This window comes from Anabrus simplex, chromosome 5, assembly GCF_040414725.1.
Source record: "Anabrus simplex isolate iqAnaSimp1 chromosome 5, ASM4041472v1, whole genome shotgun sequence".
In the NCBI taxonomy this organism is placed as follows: Eukaryota; Metazoa; Arthropoda; class Insecta; order Orthoptera; family Tettigoniidae; genus Anabrus; species Anabrus simplex.
The window spans coordinates 427,851,042-427,876,712 of NC_090269.1; the positions used below are offsets into that span (position 1 = coordinate 427,851,042).

General features: G+C 42.8%; 1 protein-coding gene and 2 non-coding genes across 4 annotated transcripts in view; all 3 read right to left on the reverse strand.

Moving 5' to 3' along the window:
* Positions 1–25,671, reverse strand: part of pio (piopio) — a 395,672-nt gene that overhangs the window by 110,040 nt on the left and 259,961 nt on the right. For both annotated transcript variants that reach the window (XM_067147814.2, XM_067147813.2), the window contains exon 3: positions 7,336–7,384. In XM_067147814.2, the coding sequence (XP_067003915.1) occupies positions 7,336–7,384 (49 nt within the window). The remainder of the gene's footprint in view (positions 1–7,335; positions 7,385–25,671) is intronic.
* On the reverse strand, positions 9,942–10,013 carry TRNAQ-UUG (transfer RNA glutamine (anticodon UUG)). Its single transcript has one exon. It is a non-coding gene; the product is annotated as a tRNA-Gln (tRNA).
* Positions 11,763–11,834, reverse strand: TRNAQ-CUG (transfer RNA glutamine (anticodon CUG)). Its single transcript has one exon. It is a non-coding gene; the product is annotated as a tRNA-Gln (tRNA).

Sequence of the window (25,671 nt, forward strand, 5' to 3'; positions counted from 1 at the left end):
GCTTTCTTGGCCAGGTTCTTCATTTTACTTCAGGTCTTTCCCAATTCCCCGGCGTCCGTTCCATAACGCAATTTCTGTTTAATTCTTCGTTCCAAAAGTCAGCAGCTCATCCGTCCAGTTTTCTCTCTCTTAAGGGTAGATGCTTTATGTCTTGGTGCACATGCCGGTAGGTACTGACCATTCGACTGGTGTTGGGCATTTCGTCCTTATAATGCAACCTCCGTGCCGGGGATTATAACACGCTACAGGCTACCTCGAGGTGACGGAGTAAAATATTTACAAAGAGAATGTAAACAGAATAAAGATAACCTTAACGAAGTCCAATGCAGAAATATTCAAGTACTGTATATAGCAATAAGGCTATACAAAAGGCATATATCGCCGCCCTATTCTTTATCATTTTTAATGGATCATCCCTGCTGCCAACTTGAGCAGTTACATATTGAAATCACGAAACATAACCATCCACAAACTAACCTCAATACCCTTACCCAATTAAATGATAATAAATAATCGAAATATTAATAATTAAGTCGGTTTTCAAGCTTAATGAGGAATTAAGGAAATACACACACACACACACACACACACACACACACTCGCTCACTCATCATCACTCCATTTAATGTTATATATTTCTGCATTTACTTTGATATACGTATTACTATGACCGTATTGTTCATTGTTTGCCTTGTGTTAATAATTCAACTCCCTTCTTGAAATTTGCTATTAGTTGTCAAACTGAAGAGAAACCACGCTGTAATAATGCACACAAGTGAATACGCCGTAAGTCAATAAGAATACACAAAGGCTAAGTCCGCAAACCGTACCAAAGTCATGACAAGACAAGGTTACGTTAAGTGGTTGATAACGAAATTTCCTTCCATTTGAACTGAACTAATCTTTATAGAGGAGGTAATGTTGCTTTCTTTTCCAGAGGAGTTCTTGCACATTTTCCTTGCGTCTTAAACGTAATAAACGAATTCTAAGTTCTAACTTAACTTAAGTTTTGGACGAAATAAGACCGTAATTAATAAAACGCTGCGTTCATCATTTCACACCAACTTCGTTATTCGAACGTGTATTTTCACAATTCTACTTACCTGGTATTACCCAAACAGATTTACAATCCCACAGAAAAAGAAAGTATGCTTTAATTATACCCGAAAATGTTAGAAAATAACTAACAATCACTACTTTCAGTATTAACAGAGGAGAATGTGTAAGGTTGCACCCTTAGTGTAGAGGCTTACGTGCCAGAGAGTATACCTCCCGGGTGAAAGAAAACAAATGGAAGAATTTAATGATAATCTTCATCGCTGAATGTTCAGTAAATTCTCGATTCACCGGACTTCAAATCTGACGGACATAATTTGAAAAATAAATATAGATAATGAAATTAATTCAAGAATATTCAATGGAAATAAACCAGTATACTGTTTTAGAGGTGTGGAAACCTCTGGATTTCGTTTAACTTTCAAGCAAGCTGGTGGTAACTGCAGTGACACGAAGATGATGATGATGACGACGATGATGATGATGATGATGATGATGATGATGATGATGATGATGGTCTGAAACCATCGGTGGTTAGAGAATACATGGAGGACTTTAGATCGAGAAATACCAACTAGTTACTAATATTTTCAGCAAGTTTGATCAGTGACTATTAAGGAACAGAATACCTATGGAAAGCAACTGAAACTCGATGCCAAAGCAACTGAAACTCGATGCCAAAGCCACTGGAAAAGGGATATATTTCGTTCACTGGTGACAGTTTCCTTAACATCGCTTAGCCTATTACTCATTTAGAAATGTGTGAGCTGCCGGAGCTTGTGAATGGAAAGTATAATAATGTTATTTGTTTTACGTCCCACTAACTACTCTTTTACGGTTTTCGGAGACGCCGAGGTGCCGGAATTTAGTCCCGCAGGAGTTCTTTTACGTGCCAATAAATCTACCGACACGAGGCTGACGTATTTGAGCACCTTCAAATACCACCGGACTGAGCCAGGATCGAACCTGCCAAGTTGGGGTCAGATGGCCAGCGCCTTAACCGTCTGAGCCACTCAGCCCGGCTGAATGGAAAGTTAACGACCTAACATTTGCGGTCGTGATCACATTAAATGGAATTTTTGTTAGTGAGATGAGGGACCTTCAGGAACCTTCACCGTCGTAATGTAGTCAAGGCTGGGTTCTCATAGAACAAAGCTGTGTCACTAGCCTATTTAGAACTCCAGTGAGAATTCAGAAAAGTCATATATAATCGTCACTTAGAGCCTCCGTGGCTCAGGTGGCAGCGCGCCGGCTTCTCACCGCTGGGTTACGTGGTTCAAATCCCGGTCACTCCATGTGAGATTTGTGCTGGACAAAGCGGAGGCGGGACAGGTTTTTCTCCGGGTACTCCGGTTTTCCCTGTCATATTTCATTCCAGCAACACTCTCCACTGTCATTTCATTTCATCTGTCATTCATTAATCATTGCCCCAGAGGAGTGCGACAGGCTTCGGCAGCCGGCACAATTCCTATCCTCGCCGCTAGATGGAGGCTTCATTCATTTCATTCCTGACCAGGTCGAATGACTGGAAACAGGCTGTGGATTTTCATATATAATCGTCACTTGTGTCATCCAACTTTAAAAACTTTCGTCTGGTTTTGATGAAAACCGTATAATACTTTTAAAGTCGGCACTTCAACAGAAACGCTGTTTTACCCTATATTTAAATCTGCCGTTGGAGTGTTCTTAGTATAAGAAAGTAGAATGGATGCATTTTCAATGCGAGTCGAAAATTTCTCTTCTGTAAAACTTCAACAGCAGCTCTGGTTCTTCAGACTTAAGCTACAGTAAGAATTGGAACAAGTTAATTTTAGCGTATTCGTATGTATAAAAATTCTTAAAACGAATTTACAAGTACATTGTCGCCTGTTCAATACAAAGTTGTTGCTATTGAATAAATAGTCTGTCTAAAATATTATATGGAAAGTTTTATTTTTACTATCTGCTTTACGTCGCACCGACACAGATAGATCTTAAGGCGACGATGGGATAGGAAAGGCCTTGAAGTGAGAAGGAAGCGGCCGTGGCCTTAATTAAGGTACAGTCCCAGAATTTGTCTGGTGTGGAATTTGGAAACCGCGGAAAACCATCTCCATGGCTGCCGAGAGTGCGGTTCGAACCCACTATCTCCCGAATGCCATCTCACAGCTGTGCGCCCCTAACCTCACGGCCAACTCGCTCGGAAAGACATGTTTCAACCTACTTGAGGTCATCTTCAGGTTGAGAGTACAAAGAGACATGTAAAAAACAGTAGCACATAAAGAAACAGATACAATGAAAACTCAGTATTTAAAATGTTCATCGTTCTTCAGTCTTGTTGTAGTAAGATGAACGCTTATGTGAAGAGAAATGAGTCCAGATTTGAACGAAAATTAGTTTGGCCGGAAGAGTTTCTTTTTTAAAAAAATAGGTGGACTGTTTTTTATGAATCGTCAAATATTTTCTGTCGTTTCAATTCCGGAACAGAGTGAAAATTTGGGCTCGATATTTCTTCATATGTCTTCACAGTCATATGTTAATGGCATTATTAGACGGATATTACATTAGTGAACGTGCACATCAAAGTGTAAAGACCTTGTCTTCAGGCTCCATGAAGGCTTCCTTTTGCTGCTGGAGGTGATCTTCCGGTTCGCTGGGGTGCAAATAATAGAAGCATGTCCCATGCAACCGGAAGTGTCACCGTACTTCCGCCTTCCTTATCGAGACACCCTGCTTCAAATGCCACAGAAGGATGTGCTGTAATTGAAGGGGGTCTAGGCACAGAAAACAGCCGAGACTTCAACGCGCGTGTAGTCGAGGAACTTACACTGAGACCAGCTGCCCCATGATCGATCTGTTGTTCTTAAGTCAATGAATCACTCTATAAATAACATTTCAAATGTTTGTCTCATACGTCGTTTTTATCTTGAATTAGGTATGTCTGTCAAGTCCTCAGCCCAGACAAGGTTCTGCCGTTACTGTAGAACGCTAAAAACAACAATGAGGCGTAAAGGCATGATGAGGAGTGAGGTAGTATGCCGTTATTTTCCTCACTGGATCATAAAGTGCTACTGCCTTTCGTTTGTCAATAGGCTCATTGTTAGAAGGATCGAACCCCTTCTCTTTTCTGTTCTAATTAGTGTTACGAGAGGAGTTGTCTAGGTGTACTTCCCCTCCAAACAATAATCTTGTTTTAAAATAAATAAATAAATAAATAAATAAATAAATAAATAAATAAATAAATATAAGTTGCTTTACGTCGCACTGACACAGATAGGTCTTATAGCGACGATGGGACAGGAAATGGCTAGGAGTGCGAAGGAAGCAGCCGTGACCTGAGAAAATGGGAAACCACGGAAAGCCATCTTCAGGGCTGCCAACAGTGGGGTTCGAACCCACTATCTCCAGATTACTGGATACTGGCCGCACTTAAGCGACTGCAGCTATCGAGCTCGGTAAAAACAACAATAATCACACCACTATTATTCTGAATAGTGTTTCGCGCGGAGTTGCCTAGTTGTTCTTCCCTTTAAAACAATAACCATCACCATCGCCATGATACCACCTGGGGAACCGTGCCACGCTAGATGTGGTTACGATGAGTGTGTTCCTTTTCCTCCGGCTATTTTCTCATCTCACTGCAGAAAAAATGCAAAGACATTGGTCAGTATTCATAAAGCTACAGTAGAGCCTACAATTTTGCAAAGGTTTTCGTAGTCAATTTTAAGAATTTTCTGCGCAAAATCCTGTGGTAAATTCTTTATTTCAGGACTGGCGAAGATATATTTCTAATAAACAAGCGCAAGGAACAAAGATTCAAACAACACAAATAGCATCATGGGAACTATCGCTTAAAATCTATATGAGTGAGTTCGAATGAGGTTAATCGATTGGGTACAGTCAGATTCAGTGCAATCCAGCCATACAGTAGCTTTTCGATAATCCGAGGTAATTGGGGGGGGGGGTGGAGGTACCTCGGATTTGGAATAACTCGGACTACACGGAGCAACACAGAGAAAATTGGAAAACATTCCGCAACTTTTGAAGCTAAGGTATTGTCATTTACAGTGTTATGGCATGGATTAAGGTTACTTTTTGAAAAAGTCCTTAATTGACTTCTGTTTCTGCATATTGCATCGTTTCTGTGCAGCAATGTTACGCTATCGCTTGCCGAGCAAGGTGTCGGTGTGATGAGTTAAAAAATGTTTGAAAGAAATATCTGGAAAATTGTACCACTTTTTCAGGGAAGTGATTAATGGCGTCAAAAATATCCTGTTATTTACGATGTCATCTATGATCTTCAGTCTTTGTAGACCCCATCGTATCTCTTCTAGCCAACCGGCGGCGTGTTTTAATTTGGACATAAAATCAAAACTCTTCTTAGTTAGCCTGTTGTTCATTCTGTGAAGGTGACCATAACATATTGTAGTCTTCGTCCTTTTACTGTATCTATAATTTTCTCTGTATTGCGGTAGAGGTCTTCTCTCTCTCTCTTTGCAGGTTGTGTTATCGAGTCCATTTGACTGGATCCATTCTCCCAGAAATTTATCAACATTTGAGTATGTCCATTATCTTGTGTTGCTAAGTCCTTTTCTCCGTTGTGTCTATGTTCAATACATTCAGTTTTTTCATATGAAATTTGAAGACCAGTTTTAATGGCTATGTCATGTAGTTTACAACATTATTATTGTGCTTGTACTCGTCAGTTTTCCGAAATTATTGCTATATCATCAGCAAAGCGAGACATTTCACCTAAAATCCTCCTTTTCCTTGCCCAAAATGGATTCCTTGAAAGTTTTCTTTTCATGTAATCTAATTTCCCATTTCTTCATGACTTTGTTTAATACCAAATTAAAGAGAATTGGTGAAAGTCCACCACCTTGTCGGACTCCAGTCTTGACTTTGAAGGGGTCCGAAATTTCCTTTAGAAACTTAACTTTTGAGCTTGTATCTGTGAATGTTTGTTTAACCAATTTTCCACCCTACTTCTGCTAGAGTTAGGAAGATTGATTGCCTATCTAGTGAATCATAAGCTTTGTTGAAATCAGGAGAAGTGACAACTGTGTTGCGGTTACGTAATATTCTGATTTTAAGGATTGTTTTGAGATTGAAATATTTGCTTTGGACAAGATCGACCTTTTCGAAATCCAGCTTGGTCCTCACCGATAGTGTGTTCTGCTTGATGGTCTAGATTGTGTACTAAGGCTTTAGAAAGAATTTTTTAAGCTATTGGCTTTAAGGAAATATTTCTATAATTAAGTTATGTATTTCAATAACAGTAACTTCTGAAGCTGAGACTTAGAGTTGAGAATCATCACATTATGTACGAATTACAAGTAGCATTCAGGAAGAGAACGATAAACTTCATGTCGCATTTGAAAAACATCTCAACACAACCGGGTATTTGGCATGTGGTTTGAACTTGCGACCGGAGACCGGATAATTGTCCTTAAACTCGGTAGTCCGGTTCAAAACCTAACAGCTGGCAGCCCTAGTGATCTACCCGATCAAAGTTTCTTGTGAAGAAATGGCTTGCTTCCCTATTCCTTACTCCTGTTCACAAATTATGCAACTGGTCATCAAAAGCTAGTCTAACCTTACAAACGGACAATCGTAGCTAGAATCTGGTCATACTATCTTCGGAAGAGCTACAGTACGTCAGACTGACAGAGACCCAGCCAAGTCGACCGTGGAATATTTTGAACACATGATATAGTGTGACGTCAACTCTTTGATTTCTCTGCCACAGCTCACGCTGTTGGCCCCGATAGTCCAACAGACATGACCTCAATTCTTTGAATACAGCCTCACATGGAGTCAGAAACTGAAAGTTTCCAGCGTGGTCGCTCTGTAGACAAACAACGACACAAGACCTTACAACTCTGATTGGCTTTAGAAGGTGGATTATTAAGAATAGCGCCTTCGTGGCTCAGACGGCAGTGCGCCGGCCTCTCACCGCTGGGTTACGTGGTTCATATCCCGGTCATTCCATGTGAGATTTGTGCTGGACAAAGCGGAGGCGGGACAGGTTTTTCTCCGGGTACTCCGGTTTTCCCTGTCATCTTTCATTCCAGTGACACTCTCCATTATCATTTCGTTTCATCTGTCAGTCATTAATCATCGCCGCAGAGGAGTGCGACAGGCTTCGGCAGCCGGCACAATTCCTATCCTCGCCGCTAGATGGGGGCTTCATTCATTCCACTCCTGACTCGGTTGAATGACTGGTAACAGGCTGTGGATTTTCATTTTTCATTATTAAGAACAGAATAAAGAAAATATATATATAACATGAACACTTACTGTTGGATGGTAGCTGGGCGCTCCGGATCGTCGGCAGTAGCAAGGCCATCTGAAAAAAAAATGAACATAGTTATTAAGAATCCCTACTTTAAAGCGCTATCAATTGTGCAGAGAAGTGGTGATTTTTAGCAGAAGTTTCGTATTTTGATTGGTGTAGTAGAGCCTGCAGAAGATCTGGAGAAATTGCTGAATGGTATGGACACAGTCTTGGAGGAGTACGAGATGAAAATAAATAAATCCAAAACAAAAGTGTGCAGTCGAATGAAGTGGAGTGATGCAGGAAATATTAGATTAAGAAATGAAGTCTTGAAAGAAGTAGATGAATGTTGTTATTTTGGTAGTAAAACAACTAATGATGGCAAACGTAAGGAAGACATAAAATTCAGACTAATACAAACAAGGAAGACCTATCTACATACATACATACATTATCATTATAGAATGTTATGCCTTTCAGCGTTCAGTCTGCAAGCCTCTGTGAATTTACTAAACGTCGCCACAATCCTCGATTTGCAACTAGTGTTGTGGGCACATTTAGTTCTATACCTCTTATATTTAAATCGTTAGAAACCGAGTCTAACCATCGTCGTCTTGGTCTCCCTCTACTTCTCTTACCCCCCATAGCAGAGCCCATTATTTTCCTACGTAATCTATCCTCGTCCATTCGCCTCACATGACCCCACCACCGAAGCCGGTTTATGCGTACAGCTTCATCCATAGAGTTCATTCCTAAATTAGCCTTTATCTCCTAATTCCGAGTACCCTCCTGCCATTGTTCCCACCTGTTTGTACCAGCAATCATTCTTGCTACTTTCATGTCTGTTACTTCTAATTTATGAATAAGATATCCTGAGTCCACCCAGCTTTCAATCTCGTAAAGCAAAGTTGGTCTGAAAACAGACCGATGTAAAGATAGTTTTGTCTGGGACCTGACTTCCTTTTTACAGAATACTGTTGATCGCAACTGCGAGCTCACTGCATTAGCTTTACTACACCTTGATCCAATCTCACTTACTAAAAGAAATTTGTTCACTTCGATAACTGATATAGTAATTAGAGAGATGTTTTTGAAGACTTTCGTCTGGAGCGTAGCATTGTGTGGAAGTGAAACATGGACGATAATTAGCTCAGAAAGAAAGCGAATAGAAGCTTTTGAAATGTGGTGTCATAGAAGAATGCAGAAGATGAGATGGGTAGATCGAATCACGAATGAAGAGATATTGAATCGACTTAGTGAGGGAGAAAGATTTTGGCGAAATTTGACGAGAAGAAGAGATTACGGCAGGGGTATACCAAGGCATGAGTATGACAGATTAGAGCAGGTGTAGGATGAAGTAGTTTGTCTTTTCGCTTTACGTCGCACCGACACAGACAGGTCTCTTGGCGACGATGGGATAGGAAAGGCTTAGGAAGCTCCAGCATTTGCCTGGTGTGAAAATGGGAAACCACGGAAAACCATCTTCAGGGCTGCCGACAGTGGGATTCGAACCCGCTATCTCACGGATGCAAGCTCACAGCCGCGCACCCCTAACTGCACGGCCAACTTGCCCGGTGTAGGATGTAGTAGAGACGTAGAAAAGAAAGGATTAGTACAGGATGGAGTGAAACAGGAAGCTGCATCAAGGCAGTCTCTAGAATGATGACTCAAAAACAAAAAGTGAACCTCCCGAGGCTGAGAGGGCCCCGTTCCAGCCTTCGTACCACTTTTTAAATTTCGTGGCAATGCCTGGAGTCGAACCCAGGCCTCCGGGGTGGCAGCTAATCACACTAACCACTACACCACAAAGGCGGACCTCTATATTACTGTTTACCAAGAATTTTCTTAAACGCTAGTTCATAATTAAATGCGATTAACAGATGACTTCAAACTGGAAAAGGACATTACTGCATTTCTAGACTGATATTATGGTTTGAGAGCAGTTCAAGATTTTGTATCTTAACTAATGATGCTGATAGTGGGTTCGAAACTCACCTCTGCAGCCCTGCAGATCGTTTTCCGTGGTTTCCCATTTTTACACCAGGCAAATGCTGGGGCAAATGCCACGGCCGCTTCCTTCCCACTCCTAGCTCTTTCCTAGACCTCACCCACCGTCACCGTAAGACCTATCTGTGTCGGTGCAACGGAAAGCCGCTTGTAAAAAAAAAGTGGCTGATGATAACCGTAATAACTAGCTTCAATCGATCGAGCACGTACTGAATTCAACTAACCAATCAAATTATTCAACTACTCTAATACAAATCGTTACTTTCCAGTACATTATTTATTCATTTTCTATACAGAAATGAACAGTTCGTTTAATAACAGTATATTATCTTTGCGTTACGCAGGTCACCTACAGGTGTCAAATAGAAAGACCTGCCCCTGGCGAGTCGAACCCTTCCTGGGATATCCCGGCACTACAAGCCATACGACATTTCATCTTTGCGTTACAGAATTCGGACCAATAAGTATAATTTCTTTCTTCTGCATTTCACGCCAGTACATATATTTTTTCGCATTATTTATTACTATAAGCCCTAGATAAACCACTTTCGTTCTTTAAAACGAGTTGGTGGTTACGTACAGAGGCCATATTAATTAAAATCTACGAATAAAAATCCTGAGCAGGTCCCACCGAGATTTGAACTCGGATCGCTGGATTCAAAGTCCAGAGTGCTAACCATTACACCATGGGACCGGGTGACAGAGCGCGGCAGAGATATTGGTTCGGTAGCATGTTTACTCGTTACTTTTATTTTCTCGTGCTTCGACTTTCTTTTTAAATTAATAATAAGATTTAAGAGATACAAACAACGTTCCTCCTACTTTGTGTTAGTTATACACACGGAACTTGTTACAAACCCTATGTAAATAGCTCCCCTAATATGTTTACATAATAGGTACAGGTATATAACACAAGCAAAGGAGATAAAAGTCCATTCAGATGTTTTCAAGTTTTATTTAACCTGGAGATCAAACTGAAGTAGAAGTAAAACAGTAAAAACTTCAAATCTATCACAAGAATTTTCTGTTCGTTACGTCGTGGTATTGTAGATGCAATCCTTGACGCGTTGTTCTGTTCACACCTCACCTAATCGCTTCTTTATAGTAAGATGAAACAATGTACACTTCTGTGTATAATACAGTCCTGGAAGTCAAGCTCATAAAGATAAAGAACGTCGTGGAGTTTATCACAGAGCTCTCAGGGCTCACAATCACTTGGAACAGGGAGGTACAATCACGCGTCAACCATCGTTTATATCCGCTTCCGTAGGAGATTCATCATCATCATCATCATCATCTGTTTACCCTCCAGGTTCGGTTTTTCCCTCGGACTTAGCGAGGGATCCCACCTCTACCGCCGCAAGGGCAGTGTCCTGGAGCTTCAGACTCTTGGTCGGGGGATACAACTGGGGAGTATGACCAGTACCTCGCCCAGGCGGCCTTCACCTGCTATGCTGAACAGGGGCCTTGTGGAGGGATGGGAAGATTGGAGGGGATAGGCAAGGAAGAGGGAAGGAAGCGGCCGTGGCCTTAAGTTAGGTACCATCCCGGCATTCGCCTGGAGGAGAAGTGGGAAACCACGGAAAACCACTTCGAGGATGGCTGAGGTGGGAATCGAACCCACCTCTACTCAGTTGACCTCCCGAGGCTGAGTGGACCCCGTTCCAGCCCTCGTACCACTTTTCAAATTTCGTGGCAGAGCCGGGAATCGAACCCGGGCCTCCGGGGGTGGCAGCTAATCACGCTAACCACTACACCACAGAGGCGGACCCGTAGGAGATTAATCTTTATAATGTAGTATTTATTGTCGTTATCTCTAAACTTCTTCTTCTTCTTCTTCTTCTTCTTCTTCTTCTTCTTCTTCTTCTTCTTCTTCTTCTTTATCTGCTTATCCTCCAGCTTCAGTTTTTTTCCTCGGACTTAGCGAGGGATCCCAACTCTACCGCCGGAAGGGCGGTGTCCTGTTCTGGAACTTCAGACTCTGGGTCTGAGGATGAAGCTGGGGAGGAGGACCAGTACCCCACCCAGGTGGCCTCACCTGCTATGCAGAACAGGGGCCTTGGTGGGAGAATGGAATGGAATGGAAGGGATAGACAAGTTAGGTACCGTACCATCTCGGCATTTGCCTGGAGGAGAACCACTTCCAGGATGGTTGAAGTGGGAATCGAACCCACCTCTACTCAGCTGACCTCCCGAGGCTGAGCGGACCCCGTTCCAGCCCTCGTACCGCTCTTCAAATTTCGTGGCAGAGCCGGGAATCGAACCCGGGCCTCCGGGGATGGCAGCAAAACATACACAACAGATATCTTTCAACATTGCAGCTTTCTACCGAGTTACTGAATTTCCTTCTAATTTCCCAGGTCTGGAGAAATCGCAGCTGGATTCATATCTTACGTATTGATTACAAGGAACTAGCGATGAGAATAGTGAAGAAAAAATCTTAAGGTCCCACCGAGATTTGAACTCGGATCGCTGGATTCAGAGTCCAGAGTGCTAACCATTACACCATGGGACCTCACACGAATTACAAGAAAACAGATAGTGTTTTCAACATAAATAACTCTACTGTTCCTTTTAAGTTTGTATGAAATAGGTAATATTACGATGTGGTAATTATTATTGTTCGCAGATCAATTCCTTTCAGTAATAGATACGGAACAGAATATGTACTTAATTTTCTTCCTTTATCGGAAGGTTATATGAATATCTGGGAACAATTTTACAGTCGATTATTTTATTATTATTATTATTATTATTATTATTATTATTATTATTATTATTATTATTATTATTAGATGGCAGAGCAAACTAGATCTCTGTAGATTGATCTATGACTGAGTTTAAAAAATGTGTTGGGTGAACACCAAATGTGCCACGAGAGATCTTATACACACCGGTATCGAAGCCTACGATATGGAATTCCTAGCAGGTGCTTAAAATTCCCTGACGGAACAACTAGAGCACAGACAATTTTCAGTTCTTCTCTCCAGAACACAAGAACCTCACCTATCCGGACTAAGTGGGCCCGGAGCTTACCCGGACGCCCCGAGCTCGATTTCCGGCCAGGTCAGGGATGTTTACCTGAAGGCTGGTTCGAGGTCCACTCGGCCTGCGCGATTATAATTGAAGAGCTATCTGACAGTGAGATTGCAGTCCCCGTCTAGGAAGGCAAAAATAACGGCCGAGAGGTTTCGTCATGCTGACCACACGACACCTCGAAATCTGCGGGCCTTCGGGCTGGGCAGCGGTCGCTTGCTAGGCCATTGCCCTTCGGGGTTTGGTTTGGTTTGGTTTAAGTGGGTCCGGAGGTAATCTGGACTATCGAAAATTCGAACAATAAGTAAACAAAGTAATAAATGAATATAGGCCTAAGCTACTAATCTAAACTAACGGTCATTTTGACACTAACAAGAATTTTTTAAAATCACTTTATGGCGCATATTTCAATATAGTACGTACTGTACTCTTCTTCTTCTTCTCCTCCTTCTCTTTATCTGTTTACCTTCCGGGATCGGTATTTCCCTCGGACTCAGCGAGGGATCCCACCTATACCGCCTCAAGGGCAGTGTCCTGGAGCTTCAGACTCTGGGTCGGGGAATACAACTGGGGAGGATGACCAGTACCTAGCCCAGGCGGCCTCACCTGCTATGCTGAACAGGGGCCTTGCGGGGGGATGGGAAAATTGGAAAGAATAGACAAGGAAGATGGGAGGAAGTGGCCGTGTCCTTAAGTTGGGTACCATCCCGGTATTTGCCTGGAGGAGACGTGGGAAACCACGGAAAACCACTTCCAGGATGGCTAATGTGGGAATCTAACTCACCTCTATTCAGTTGACCTCCCGAAGGTGAATGGACCCCGTTCCAGCCCTCGTACCACTTTTCAAATTTCGTGGCAGTGCGGGGAATCGAACCCGGGGCTCCGGGGGTGGCAGCTAATCACAATAACCACTACACCACAGAGGCGGACGAGGAGTAATCATTTATTTGCAATCCAAATTATTTTGATACACGCATGACTTATATATCATCATCATCATCTGTTTACCCTCCAGGTTCGGTTTTTCCCTCTACCGCCTCAAGGGCAGTGTCCTGGAGCTTCAGACTCTTGGTCGGGGGATACAACTGGGGAGTATGACCAGTACCTCACCTGCTATGCTGAACAGGGGCCTTGTGGAGGGATGGGAAGATTGGAAGGGATAGGCAAGGAATCGGAGAAGTGAGAAACCACGGAAAACCACTTCCAGGATGGCTGAGGTGGGAATCGAACCCACCTCTACTCAGTTGACCTCCCGAGGCTGAGTGGACCCCGTTCCCGCCCTCGTACCACTTTTCAAATTTCGTGGCAGAGCCGGGAATCGAACCCGGGCCTCCGGGGGTGGCAGCTAATCACGCTAACCACTACACCACAGAGGCGGGCGACTTATATATCACTACCTTAAATATTGCAATTATGCCCACTCACTGTTTACACCCGACATCTAAATTGTAGTTGGTAAGAAATTTTATTTTTGTCCTAGACGTCAACATTGTTATAAAGTCTAGGACAACATGTATCCTACTCCTATTAATTTGTGTTAGTGCAAGTATTTATTTGTGTCACGAGTCTGAACAATGTTATGTTAGCTTACAGTAGACATTATAAATTAACTGCATGAATGAATGAATTGCCTGATTGGATTGGATTCATGCATGAAAGAGAGGATGAACACTCCTCTCACCCAGTCACGAACAGCCACCAAGTGGGGAGAGAGCGTTCAGTAATGAATGAGTCATTGAATTATTGAATAAACTGAATGCTTTCAGCGTAGATCTACGGAACTCCAGCATATAAGGTTAGAACATTCCATATGGATGAATGCATGACAATGAATAAATAAACCGAATTCATGCATGCATGAGAAAATGGTTTATCTTCCAGTCACGGATAACCACCAACTGAGGAGAGAGCTCTTCTTTGTATTCATTGTGAGATCTGGGGTAGTCTGTCATTTCATCACCGATTACATCTTTTATTTGTCTTTATCCTATTTCCACATTCTCCTACGTGTCTGAATTACTCAGTAGCGACGATTAGGAGGGACGACCGGGTGCTAGTCGCCCCGTCCACTGGAGAAAACATATTTTTATTCCATTTTAGCAGGCTGAAACTAAGAATTATTTTAAAAAAAAAGCAATTTGTACAATCCCTGTTACGTATCAGCTAACTCTTTCCTTATTTTATTTTATTATTAAAACATTTATTAACGGTAATACACAAAAAATATCGTTCGTCGCGGCTAACCGATTTGAGCGCCACAGCAAGTAGTGGACACATTGCATGTTCTGGGAGGAAGGGTACCAGGGGTATATTTTTGCCAAGGTCATGGACACGGAGGTATGATTCGCCCGCTTGCCGCACGCATTCGTCAGTCTGGCAGTCTCTTTAGTAGCCTGTCTGTTAGTGTGTAGTCAAATACTAAATGAATTTTAATTGAATAATCACGCCGTACTTCTATTTAATTGTAATACATGTGTAATATTGTTCCTTTCGTGAGAGTTTTATCGTATAGCAGGAATGAAAATCTCAAAAATTCTATTATTACCGCACTTCAGTTGGTAAACTGTCAACCTTTACCCCTCTGTGGACATTCGCTCAGAGAGCAACAGAAACTTAACAGTTTTGATGTATATATCCCCTCCCTCATTCTGCCCGCCTTATCTCATAAACACGGCTACTTTTTGTTGTCTTTACATTTTTGCCCCCACTCCCCCGCCCCACACACTCTTAATTGCCAATCGCCGCTACTGATTCTAATAATCACAATCAATCTGACACATGTCCCCAGTGTTCTACGTTTCCTGTGTTTTACCAATTGTTGAATACGTACCTCCAATTTCTTGATATATCAGCCACCTTGTGCGTGTAATCTTTCTTCCGTGCAACCGTTAGAGGCAGAGTCCCTGTCTGTCGCAACTTAAGCAGTAGTGCTCAGAAATTGCATTTCAGAAGTCTTTCAGCTCGGAGGGAAATAATCGACCCAAAGCTACTATACGATGCAGCTAATGAATAATTTAGGCCAGCTGTATTACGGTAGTTTCCTTCTTCCTCCTCCGTATCCCTTCCCGTACAATCAGAAATAAAGCCCCCTTCAATATTCCCTATTCCCGACTTTCTCTTACCCAAATGTCCACCCATATACGTATTCCACCATGTACGAGTATAATACCTCATCCTTCCGTCCTTTCTTCCTTTCTTTCTTAATCTGTTTACCCTCCAGAGTTGGTTCTTCCCTCGGACTTATCGAGGGATCCCACCTCTACCGCATCAAGGGCAGTGTCCAGGAGCGTGAGATATTGGGTCGGGGGATACAACTGGGGAGAATGACCAGTACCTCGCCCAGGTGGCCTCACCTGCTATGCTGAACAGGGGCCTTGTGGAGGGATGGGAAGGTGGACAAGCAAGGAAGAGCAAAGGAAGCGGCCGTGGCCTTAAGTTAGGTACCTTCCCACATTTGCCTGGAGGAGAAGTGAGAAACCACGGAAAACCACTTCGAGGATGGCTGAGGAGGGAATCAAACCCACCTCTACTCAGTTGACCTCCCGAGGTTGAGTGGACCCCGTTCCAGCCCTCGTACCACTTTTCAAATTTCGTGGCAGAGCCAGGAATCGAACCCGGGCCTCCAGGGGGTGGAAGATAATCACGATAATCACTAGACCACAGAGGTGGACCTATCCTCTTTCTGTCATGATATTTCTAACGTAAAGTAGCTCCTTCTTCATACCGTCTTTTTTTTCTTTTTCCTTTCGGTTCTTCTTCTAACTCGCGTTCTCTCTCTCTCTCTCTCTCTCTTCTATTGCACTTCCGTGAATTTTGCTTTCTCTATATCACTGTTTATGAATATATGTAAAATATAGGATTTGGGTTTGTACAGTTTATTTTCTTTATATATGTGTCCTTTGTACATGTTTGTATATTTCCCATTTTAGATTTATTGTTATAAATATAGTACTAAGAGATTTGTTACATATCTTTGTAATTCAGAGCTATGTTATTTCTGATTCTGGATAAATAAATAGACATTTTAAAATAATCAATCGCCTACATTTCGCGGACCAAACCTGTCCCGACATTTTACAGCAACAACACCACCTTGCTTTCACGAAGATAATAAAAGTGGACACAGTTCTCGTCGCAGCCTAGTACTCATTATATTACGCACGTAATGTAAGATGTGGGCGCCCTGCCCGCTCTACTTGTGCGTTGCCAGAACGTGAACGAGCAAGGAGGACGCCTGGAACACGGCCGTAGGAAAGTCTAGAAGAAGGAACTTTATTTAAGTCGACTGGAACGTCGTGTTCGTTTAGAGACCCAGTGGACAAGAACCACATGCCACAAAAGCATGCCATTTACACGAAAGAGTGTGTTATGTGTGATGTAAAAATGAGATATGAGAATGGCATTATAGACACTTGTTCTTAAAAGCGATAACATTAGATAGAACTATTAAATAATGACTAAAATGCAATCACGTACTACGCATATATTATCCACTTTAGGGATCTGTGGCATGTGCCCTTTAGAGACCGTGCGTAATTCTGTATTTCGTTTGTAAAAGGAAAGGTTTTGGTGATTCGGTATCATTTCAGATTAGATGGAGGGTACTGGGGTAGGAATCAGTTGAGGTTTTATGGATGCATCATAGCATCATCACAAAGAACAACGCCGACTTCTTTATACACCCAACTGTGAGGTCTGAACCATGTTGATGCTGAAAAGTAGAGACACTACGAGCTCTGCTTTAAACATCTGGAGAAGAAATACACCCCGCTTTGGAATTGGGTGGTGTTCGGTGCTCGAAGAGTAGTACCTAAATTCTGGGTTTGAATACCACTGTCGGCAGCGATGAAGACGGTTTTCCATGGTTTCCCTTTTGCACACCAGGCAAATACTGGGGCTCTACCTTAAGAAAGGCCACGATCGCTTCCTTCCCTCTTCTAGCCTTTCCTGTCACATCGTCACCATACGATCTATTTGGATCGGTGCGACTGCAAGCCAATTGTAAAAAATTGTGTTCTGTGGTCATCAACAACATGCAGGGCTAAAGCTGTTTACGTCATGATTAAATTCTCTTGATAAAACGTCCTTCGAACCAGTAGTAGTTTATTTTACTGGATTCTTACGAATACAGAGCCTCCGTGGCTCAGACGGCAGCTCGTCGGCCTCTCACTGCTGGATACCGTGATTCAAATCCCGGTCACTCCATGTGAGACTTGTGCTGGACAAAGCGGAGGCGGGACAGGTTTTTCTGCGGGTACTCCGGTTTTCCCTGTCATCTTTCATTCCAGCAACACTCTCCATCCTCATTTCATAGCATCTATCACTCATTAACAAATCACTTTGGGAGTGGCGTCCCCATCGTACTAATAGCCTATATCTGCTTCTTCATTCCATAGCTGACCCGGTCAATGATTGGAAAACAGGTTGTAGGTTTTCATTTTCATTTCTTATGAATACAGTGATTTATGCCTAAATGTTCAGATGAGGTATGCAATGACAAAATTATCTATAGTGAAAATATATCTTGTCTAACTCTGTGGTGTAGTGGTTAGTGTGATTGGCTGCCACCCCCGGAGGCCCGGGTTCGATTCCCGGCTCTGCCACGAAATTTGAAAAGTGGTATGAGGGCTGAAAAGGGGTCCACTCAGGCACGGGAGGTCAAATGAGTAGAGGTGGGGGTCCGATTCCCTCCTCAGCCATCCTCGAAGTGGTTTTCCGTGGTTTCCCACTTCTCTTCCATGCAAATGCCGGGATGGTACCTAATTCCCTTCCCTCTTCCTTGTCTATCCCTTCCAATCTTCCCATCCCCCCACAAGGCCTCTATTCAGCATGGCAGGTGAGGCGACCTGGGAGAGTTACTGGTCCTCCTTTCCAGTTGGCAACAGAGCTGGACAAGCGAGAGGCCAGGAGATCAAACATAGGCTATGCCTTTCCTTTGCTGCCGGCTGAGCATCGGTTACCCGTCCCAACTATATTATTTCACCCAAAAGTGAAAAATATATATATCAAGACGTGAAGACTCGCGTTTTGTAAAGTAATTATAACTTTACTGATTCCCCAGCAACACTCTCCACTATAATTGCATTTCATCTGCCAGTCATTAATCATTGCCCCAGAGGAGTGCGACAGCCGGCACAATTCCTATCCTCGCCGCAAGATGGGGCTTCATTCATTCCATCCCTGACCCGGTCACTGGCTGGAAAACAGGTTGTAGGTTTTCAATGACTCGTTGAAAAACTAATTTGTAATCATAATTGAAAATATTTCAAGTAACTGTAATCGAACCCAATTACTTTTTCCTTGTATTCTTCCCATTGCTGGCGGTACCGGTATGTAATCACTAGACAGCGTGCTTAAAGCCTGGGTTCACTTCCAGACCTTTCCGCATTGTCTCTATGGAGTGAAGGCATTGGTGATACGTTCGTAAGATGGCAACGTAAAGCCTTTGTGTTATTCGGCAGGAGTAGGCCAACACCGAGTTTCACTCTCTCCACATATACACCGGCGCGCAGGTCACCCATGGCCGTCAACTAGAAACTAGACCACGCGACATCAGACCGCATCTCACAAAATGTCTACTAGGTGTAGTTCCCGATTTCGCTGCTAGGTGGCAGCAGAGATGTGACGTGCACAACTATGACAGATGAGCTAGGATCTGCGTCCGTCACAGTACTTGTTTGTATTTCGCTCTTGGACGAAACTATATTTACAACTATATTTACATCTGTCTGTTTTAAAACAGGAGTGAAAGCTGGGTGGACTCAGGATAGCGTATTCATAAGCTAGAAGTAACAGACATGAAAGTAGCGAAAATGATTGCTGGTACAAACAGGTGGGAAAATGGCAGGACGGTACTTGGAATGAGGGGATGAAAGAAAACTTAACAGATGAAGCTGTGCTTATGAATCATCTTCGGTGGTCAGGTCATGTGAGGCGAATGGAGGAGGATAGGTTATGTAGAAGAAGAAGAATAGACTTGGTCATGGAGGATAAGAGATGTAGAGGGAGACCAAGATGGCGATGGTTAGACTTAGTTTATAATGATTTACTGATAAGAGGTATAGAACTACACTAAGTCACAGATCTTGTTACAAATAGTGGATTGTGGAGGCAATTAGTAAATTCACAGAGGCTTGCAGACTGAACCCTGAAAGGCATAACAGTCTATAATGAAGAAGAATGCATGCATGTATGTACGCGCTGCTATTGAGTATCAGTTGACTAAGACTGAAGTTCTATTTTTCTTTTTATGCTAAGGACTTTACGTCGCACCGATACAGATAGGTCTTAGGCGACGATAGGATGGGAAAGGCCTAGGAGTTGGAAGGAAGCGATCGTGGCCTTAATTAAGGTACAGCCCCAGCATTTGCCTGGTGTGAAAATGGAGACCACGGAAAACCATCTTCAGGGCTGCCGACCGTGGGATTCGAAGCCACTATCTCCCGGATGCAAGCTCACAGCCGCGCGCCCCAAACAGCACTCGCCCGGTAATTCTACTTTCAAAATGTGCAGCTGTCCCCTGGTACTAAGAACACAATCAATCAGCTGTATTTAGAGCTGCCGCCTAGCTTTATCTTAAATGTTTTCAAAGAACTTGGAAATTTATCGCACATTTCCCTTCATAATTTATTCCAATCCCTCACTCCCCGTCCTATAAATGAATATTTGTCCCAATATGTCTCCTTGATTTCCAGCTTTATCTTCATATTTTTCTAGTTTTAAAAGCTCTGCTCAAGCTTATCCACTAACAGCTAGAAACATACCACATAGCCGAGCATCTCGTCTCCTTACTCCCAAGTCTTCCCAGCCCGAAGTTTGCTGAGAAACAAAAACGGACAGACCTAGTATGTACGAACCTCTCACGTCACTGAGAATGATAATACAAATTTTGTTCGTAAAAAATAACAATCGCTACCATCACCAACTTTAGACCACTATCATTCCACCGGTTCGCCTCTGTGGTGTAGTGGTTAGTGTGATTATCTGCCACTCCCGAAGGCCCGGGTTCGATTCCAGGCTCTGCCACGAAAATTTGAAAAGTGGTACGAGGGCTGGAACAGGTAAACGATCTTGAAATAGCCTACACAGTAAGAAAGAGAGGCGTTGCACACTATATAACAGGAATGTTACGGTTAAATATCTTGATCGAGGAAGTAACATCTTCACTGTGACGGCAGGGTTTTTATTGTGTTCATCATATAAAATGATCTCAGTCCTAGCGGATGTTCCAGTGAGGGTTATGCATGGGCGCCCATACTCGGGTGCAAGGTGGGGACGCACCCACCCCCTTCTAGCTTTCGGGGAAAGGAAAAAATCTAATATATTCCGGTGTTTTTCTTTCAAGAAAATGATTTAAAAGATCGGTATTACCGAGAAGTGGAAGGGAATACCGTGTGTGGCATTCTATCGTGGAATACAAGTCGCCATTCATCTTCGAAAATATTAAAAATACTACATACCCCCCAGGTCTATCCCCCCACCCCTACAAACTGTCCTATGGGCGCCCTTGGGGTTATGACATGAGAATGGCGCTATTATCTGGTGTGTAACAAAACGATCAGATGCTACCTGAGAGAAGAAAGTTCATTAGCACGTTCTATAATTTAAATTGCATTCGCATTCAGCTTCACCTACTCAGCAGACAGACCAACAATAATTACGAAAGAGCTCTCTGATTATAATGTGGCAATTAAGGATATATTCAGTCTTCGCTTGAATCAGACCTGAACATTCTCTCTGTATCAAAGAGCAGTACATTATTGCTGCAGTTTCTTTATTTTTGAGATAAATACTAGGTCGTCTGCAATATTCCTGCAGTTCATACGCCGGAAAATGAAAGCAGTAATCGTTCCATTCTGACCAAGAGCTCAAAGATTCTGGAATGATCAATCAATCACCACTGATCTGCATTCAGGGCAGCCACCCAGGTGGAAAATTCCCTATCTGTTGTTTACCCAGTCTTTTCTGCAATAACTGCATTAGACATCTATTGAACATCTCCCCTGGTAAATTATTCCAATCCCTAACTCCCCTTCCTATAAACGAAAATTTGCTCTAATTTTTCCTCCTGAATTCCACCAATGTCCGCCTCTGTAGTGCAGAGGTTAGTGTGAGTAGCTGCCACCCCCGGAGGCCACGAAATTTGAGAAGTGCTACGAGGGCTGGAACGGGGTCCACTCAGCCTTGGGAGGTCAACTGAGTAGAGGGGGGTTCGATTTTCATCTCAGCCATCCTTGAAGTGGTTTTCTGTGGTTTCCCCACTTCCCCTCTAGGCAAATGCCGGTTTTTTTTTTTTTTTTTTTTTTACGGGGGGCCCCCGTAGCCCGCTCCCCCGCCGTGACCATCGACTCAATCTACATGGCCTCCGACATGCTATTAATTTCTAAGTAGAAAAGAGATAGCTGGGTAGAGTGGGAAGTGATACAAGGAGTATCTGCCTGTTTCCATGTCAGACACGTTACCAGGCGAGATTGTGTTAGGTATATGGTGTTGAAGTATGGTATTGAAGGGTCAGGGAAAAACCACATAGGCAGAAAGAAGAAAGAGCCTACATGTAAAACCTGACATCTTGTGATAGCACATGCAAGGATGTGGGCTGGAAAAAGACCAGAGGTTGTGTTAGTTAGGAATATGTGTCATGCAATCATAACCATTTACCTAGCTTTTGTCAATTATTATGGGGGATCAGTCCTACTTGTCACTGCCTGGTGCGGCTCAGGTCCGCTGGCGTCTGGGCTTTGGGCCACAGGTTAGTCCCTTGGTCCAGCAGCCAGCAGTCCCTGGTGCCAAGTCTCCTTTTAAGGAGAAGGGGATTAGCGCCAAGCCTTACTTGTTGTAAGGGGCATCTTCTTTCCCGCCTGATGACGTCCCTTCTTTGCGGTGTTGGTGTCACACACTTGTCTCTGTAAATATATACACAAATATACACACATCCTATTATATATACGGCAAATGCCGGGATGGTACCTAACTTAAGGTCACGACCGCTTCCCTCCCTCTTCCCTTTCTATCCGTCCCAATCTTCCCATCCCCCATAAGGCTTATGTTTAGCATAGCAGATAAGACCGCCTGGGCTAGGTACTGGTCCTTCTCTACAGTTGTATCCTACGACCCAAAGCTTGCCCAAAGTCTCACGTTCCAAGACAGTGCCCTTGAGGCGGTAGAGGTTGGATCCCTGGCTGAGTCCCAGGAAAAAACGAATTCTGGACGGTAAAAGAAAGAAAGAAAGAAAGAAAGAAAGAAAGAAAGAAAGAATTGCAATTTTTTCGTCATATTGTGATCTTGCCTACTTTTAAAAACACCACCCAAACTTACTCGTCTACTTATGTCATTCTACGCCACCTCTCCACTGACAGCTGGAAACATAGCACATAATCGAGCAGCTCGTCTCCTTTCTCCCAAGTCTTCCCAACCCATACAAAATATGTTCGACTATGAATAAGTTCACGGCATCTGCCAGCTCTCATCGAATAAACCCGAAGAATTCCACAAAGAGAAAATGAAGATAAATTTAATGCTTGTTTCCCACAATATCACGCTAATGAACTTTCACTGTCGTCCGGATCCATGGCTAAATGGTTAGCGTGCTGACCTTTGGTCACTGGGGTCCCGGGTTCGATTCCCAGCCGGGTCGGGGATTTTAACTTCGCCTGGTAAATTTCTGCGGCTCGAGGACTGAGTGTTTGTGTTTGTCTCAAATGTATAAGTTCATTTCATCAAAGCCAATTCATAATTAATAAGTAATCAGACACATACAGAATTGTCAATTCATAATTAATTAACAGAAACATTTAAATAATTGTAGCTGGCTAATACCGAACGCCTAAATTAACAAAAACTTTCACTGTAAGTGCCTAAGTGTTCATATAAGGAAATATCTTCATTTGCTGTAATCACATAAAATGTATTGTAAATAAAGGGTACATATTGTATCTCTGCATCTCGTTATGAGGGTATTTAGGGGTTGTAGTAAGGATGTAAAGAAGAGGGAATATAAGTCTCTGGTAAGACCCCAACTAGAGTATGGTTCCAGTGCATGGGACCCTCGCCAGGATTACTTGATTCAAGAACTGGAAAAAATCCAAAGAAAAGCAGCTAGATTTGTTCTGGGTGATTTCCGACAAAAGAGTGCAGAAATGTGTACCCTTTATTTACAATCCCATTTATGTGATTACCCCAATGAAAATCTTTCACCGGGCGAGTTGGCCGTACGTGTAGAGGCGCGCGGCTGTGAGCTTGCATCCGGGAGATAGTAGGTTCGAATCCCACTATCGGCAGCCCTGAAAATGGTTTTCCGTGGTTTCCCATTTTCACACCAGGCAAATGCTGGGGCTGTACCTTAACTAAGGCCACGGCCGCTTCCTTCCAATTCCTAGGCCTTTCCTATCCCATCGTCGCCATAAGACCTATCTGTGTCGGTGCGACGTAAAGCCCCTAGCAAAAAAAAAAAATATATATATATTTCCTTATATTAAGACCTAGTTACTTATAGTGATCCCCAAAAGGAACTTTCACCCCATCAACGCAATAATTAAAAGTGAGAGGACTTTTCCTATGTGTGAAACTCACAACCAGATTTTTAACTCCGTTTATCATCATACCATTGCGTACTCCCCATCTAACAACATTATCGAGGTCATTTTGCAGTTGCTCACAATCTGTAACTTGCCGTATTTATTACTCTCCACACAATAGCATCATCTGCAAAAAGCCTTATCTCTGATTCCACTTCTTTACTCATATCATTCATATATACGTAGGTCGAGCCATAAGTCATGGCAACTTTTTTTTTCTCGCGAACAGGAGACAACACGGAAAATCTAAGATCTGCTTTTGGAAACGTACGGTATGTACTTGCGTACGATGCCACCAGATGGTGTATGTAAACAACAGTGTGGGTCTAGGCATGCCCCCAAGTTCAGTGTGTGAGTTAGAGCGTCACAAAATGGAAATCAGCAAGCAGCAGCAACGATCGTATATTAAAATAGCAGTTCTCCGCGGCAGAAATGCACGCCAATGCCATGCAGAGCTGCGGGAAGCATTAGTTGTGCATGTCATGTCCTATAGAACAGCGGTGAGGTGGGTGGAGACGTTCAAACGGGGTAGAGTATCAACTACCGATTTGCCTCACCGCTGGCAACGCACAGTGGAAACCCTGGGTGATTATTTCGAAGGTCTGTATAATCAGTGGAGACCTGTCCTTTGTACGTAGTCTTGTGTATTTGCTGTTTATACCATAATAAAACAATGTTTACCAATGGCCTGTGTTCTGTCACTCTCCTGCGAGAATCTTCTGAAGTCAGAATTTGTCTTCAGGCACTATGCATATTTCCAACTGCATATCTTAGATTTTCCGTGTTGTCTCCTGTTCGCGAGTTGCCATGACTTATGACTCGACCCTCCTATAAAAAGCATAAAGGACCAATAATATTTATATCGATTACTGTAATATAATGATTACAATTTCATTTCAAGAATTAAATTACAAGTAAAAACTACATTTTATGAAAAGTAACGATTACGAGTAAAAATTACTAAAAAGTAATCGTTACAAGTATTTCAATTACTTTTAGGCTACTTGCCAGCCCTGGTGAACAGTCGTCTTCAACGAGAGTATCTAGCCTTGATAAGCTACAATCTAGCGTAAAATGAGTGGCCCGTGGCCGTCGTGGCTTTTAGGCACGGTTTGGCTCGTGTCACGTTACAGCATTGTCTACTTAGCAGTCGCTGAGGGACGGCAGGTCTCCTCTGAAGGCTACGAGTCTCTCCTAGCAAATGACATGCATGTTCAGCGTAGCCTATAAGACAACGGTGGGCACAGTTCGGCTCAATGAGCAGCGCCCCAGCTCAGACAGTTAAAGGAGCAGAGTACAGCCTAGCAGCTGCTTGCACGGCTCTCAGTTACAACTAGTGCAGGGCCGCTTATCTATTTAAACTTTTAACAGATTTATTGTGCCTAATGTCATGTTATATTCAGTGCACTACTGTAGATTATAGTCAGGAAACAAAATAATCTACTTTTGTATACAAACGCCATGTGCTTAGTGAATACGTTTAATTATAATAGTTTCATTAGGTTATGCATAGGAAACAAAATGAATGATTTTGACTGTTTTGACTACTACCTGTAATCATACAAGTACTGTAAGCCTAAATAAAAGCTTGTTTAGGCGTACAGCATAAATAATGAACGACGAACGAACTGTACGATTGTATTGTACTCAGCCAGTACACTGTTGTGTATTTGCTTGCGTCTTTACTCCACATGTCGCCATTTAGTATTTGCAGCACGATCTATTGGAAATCAGCTGATGTCG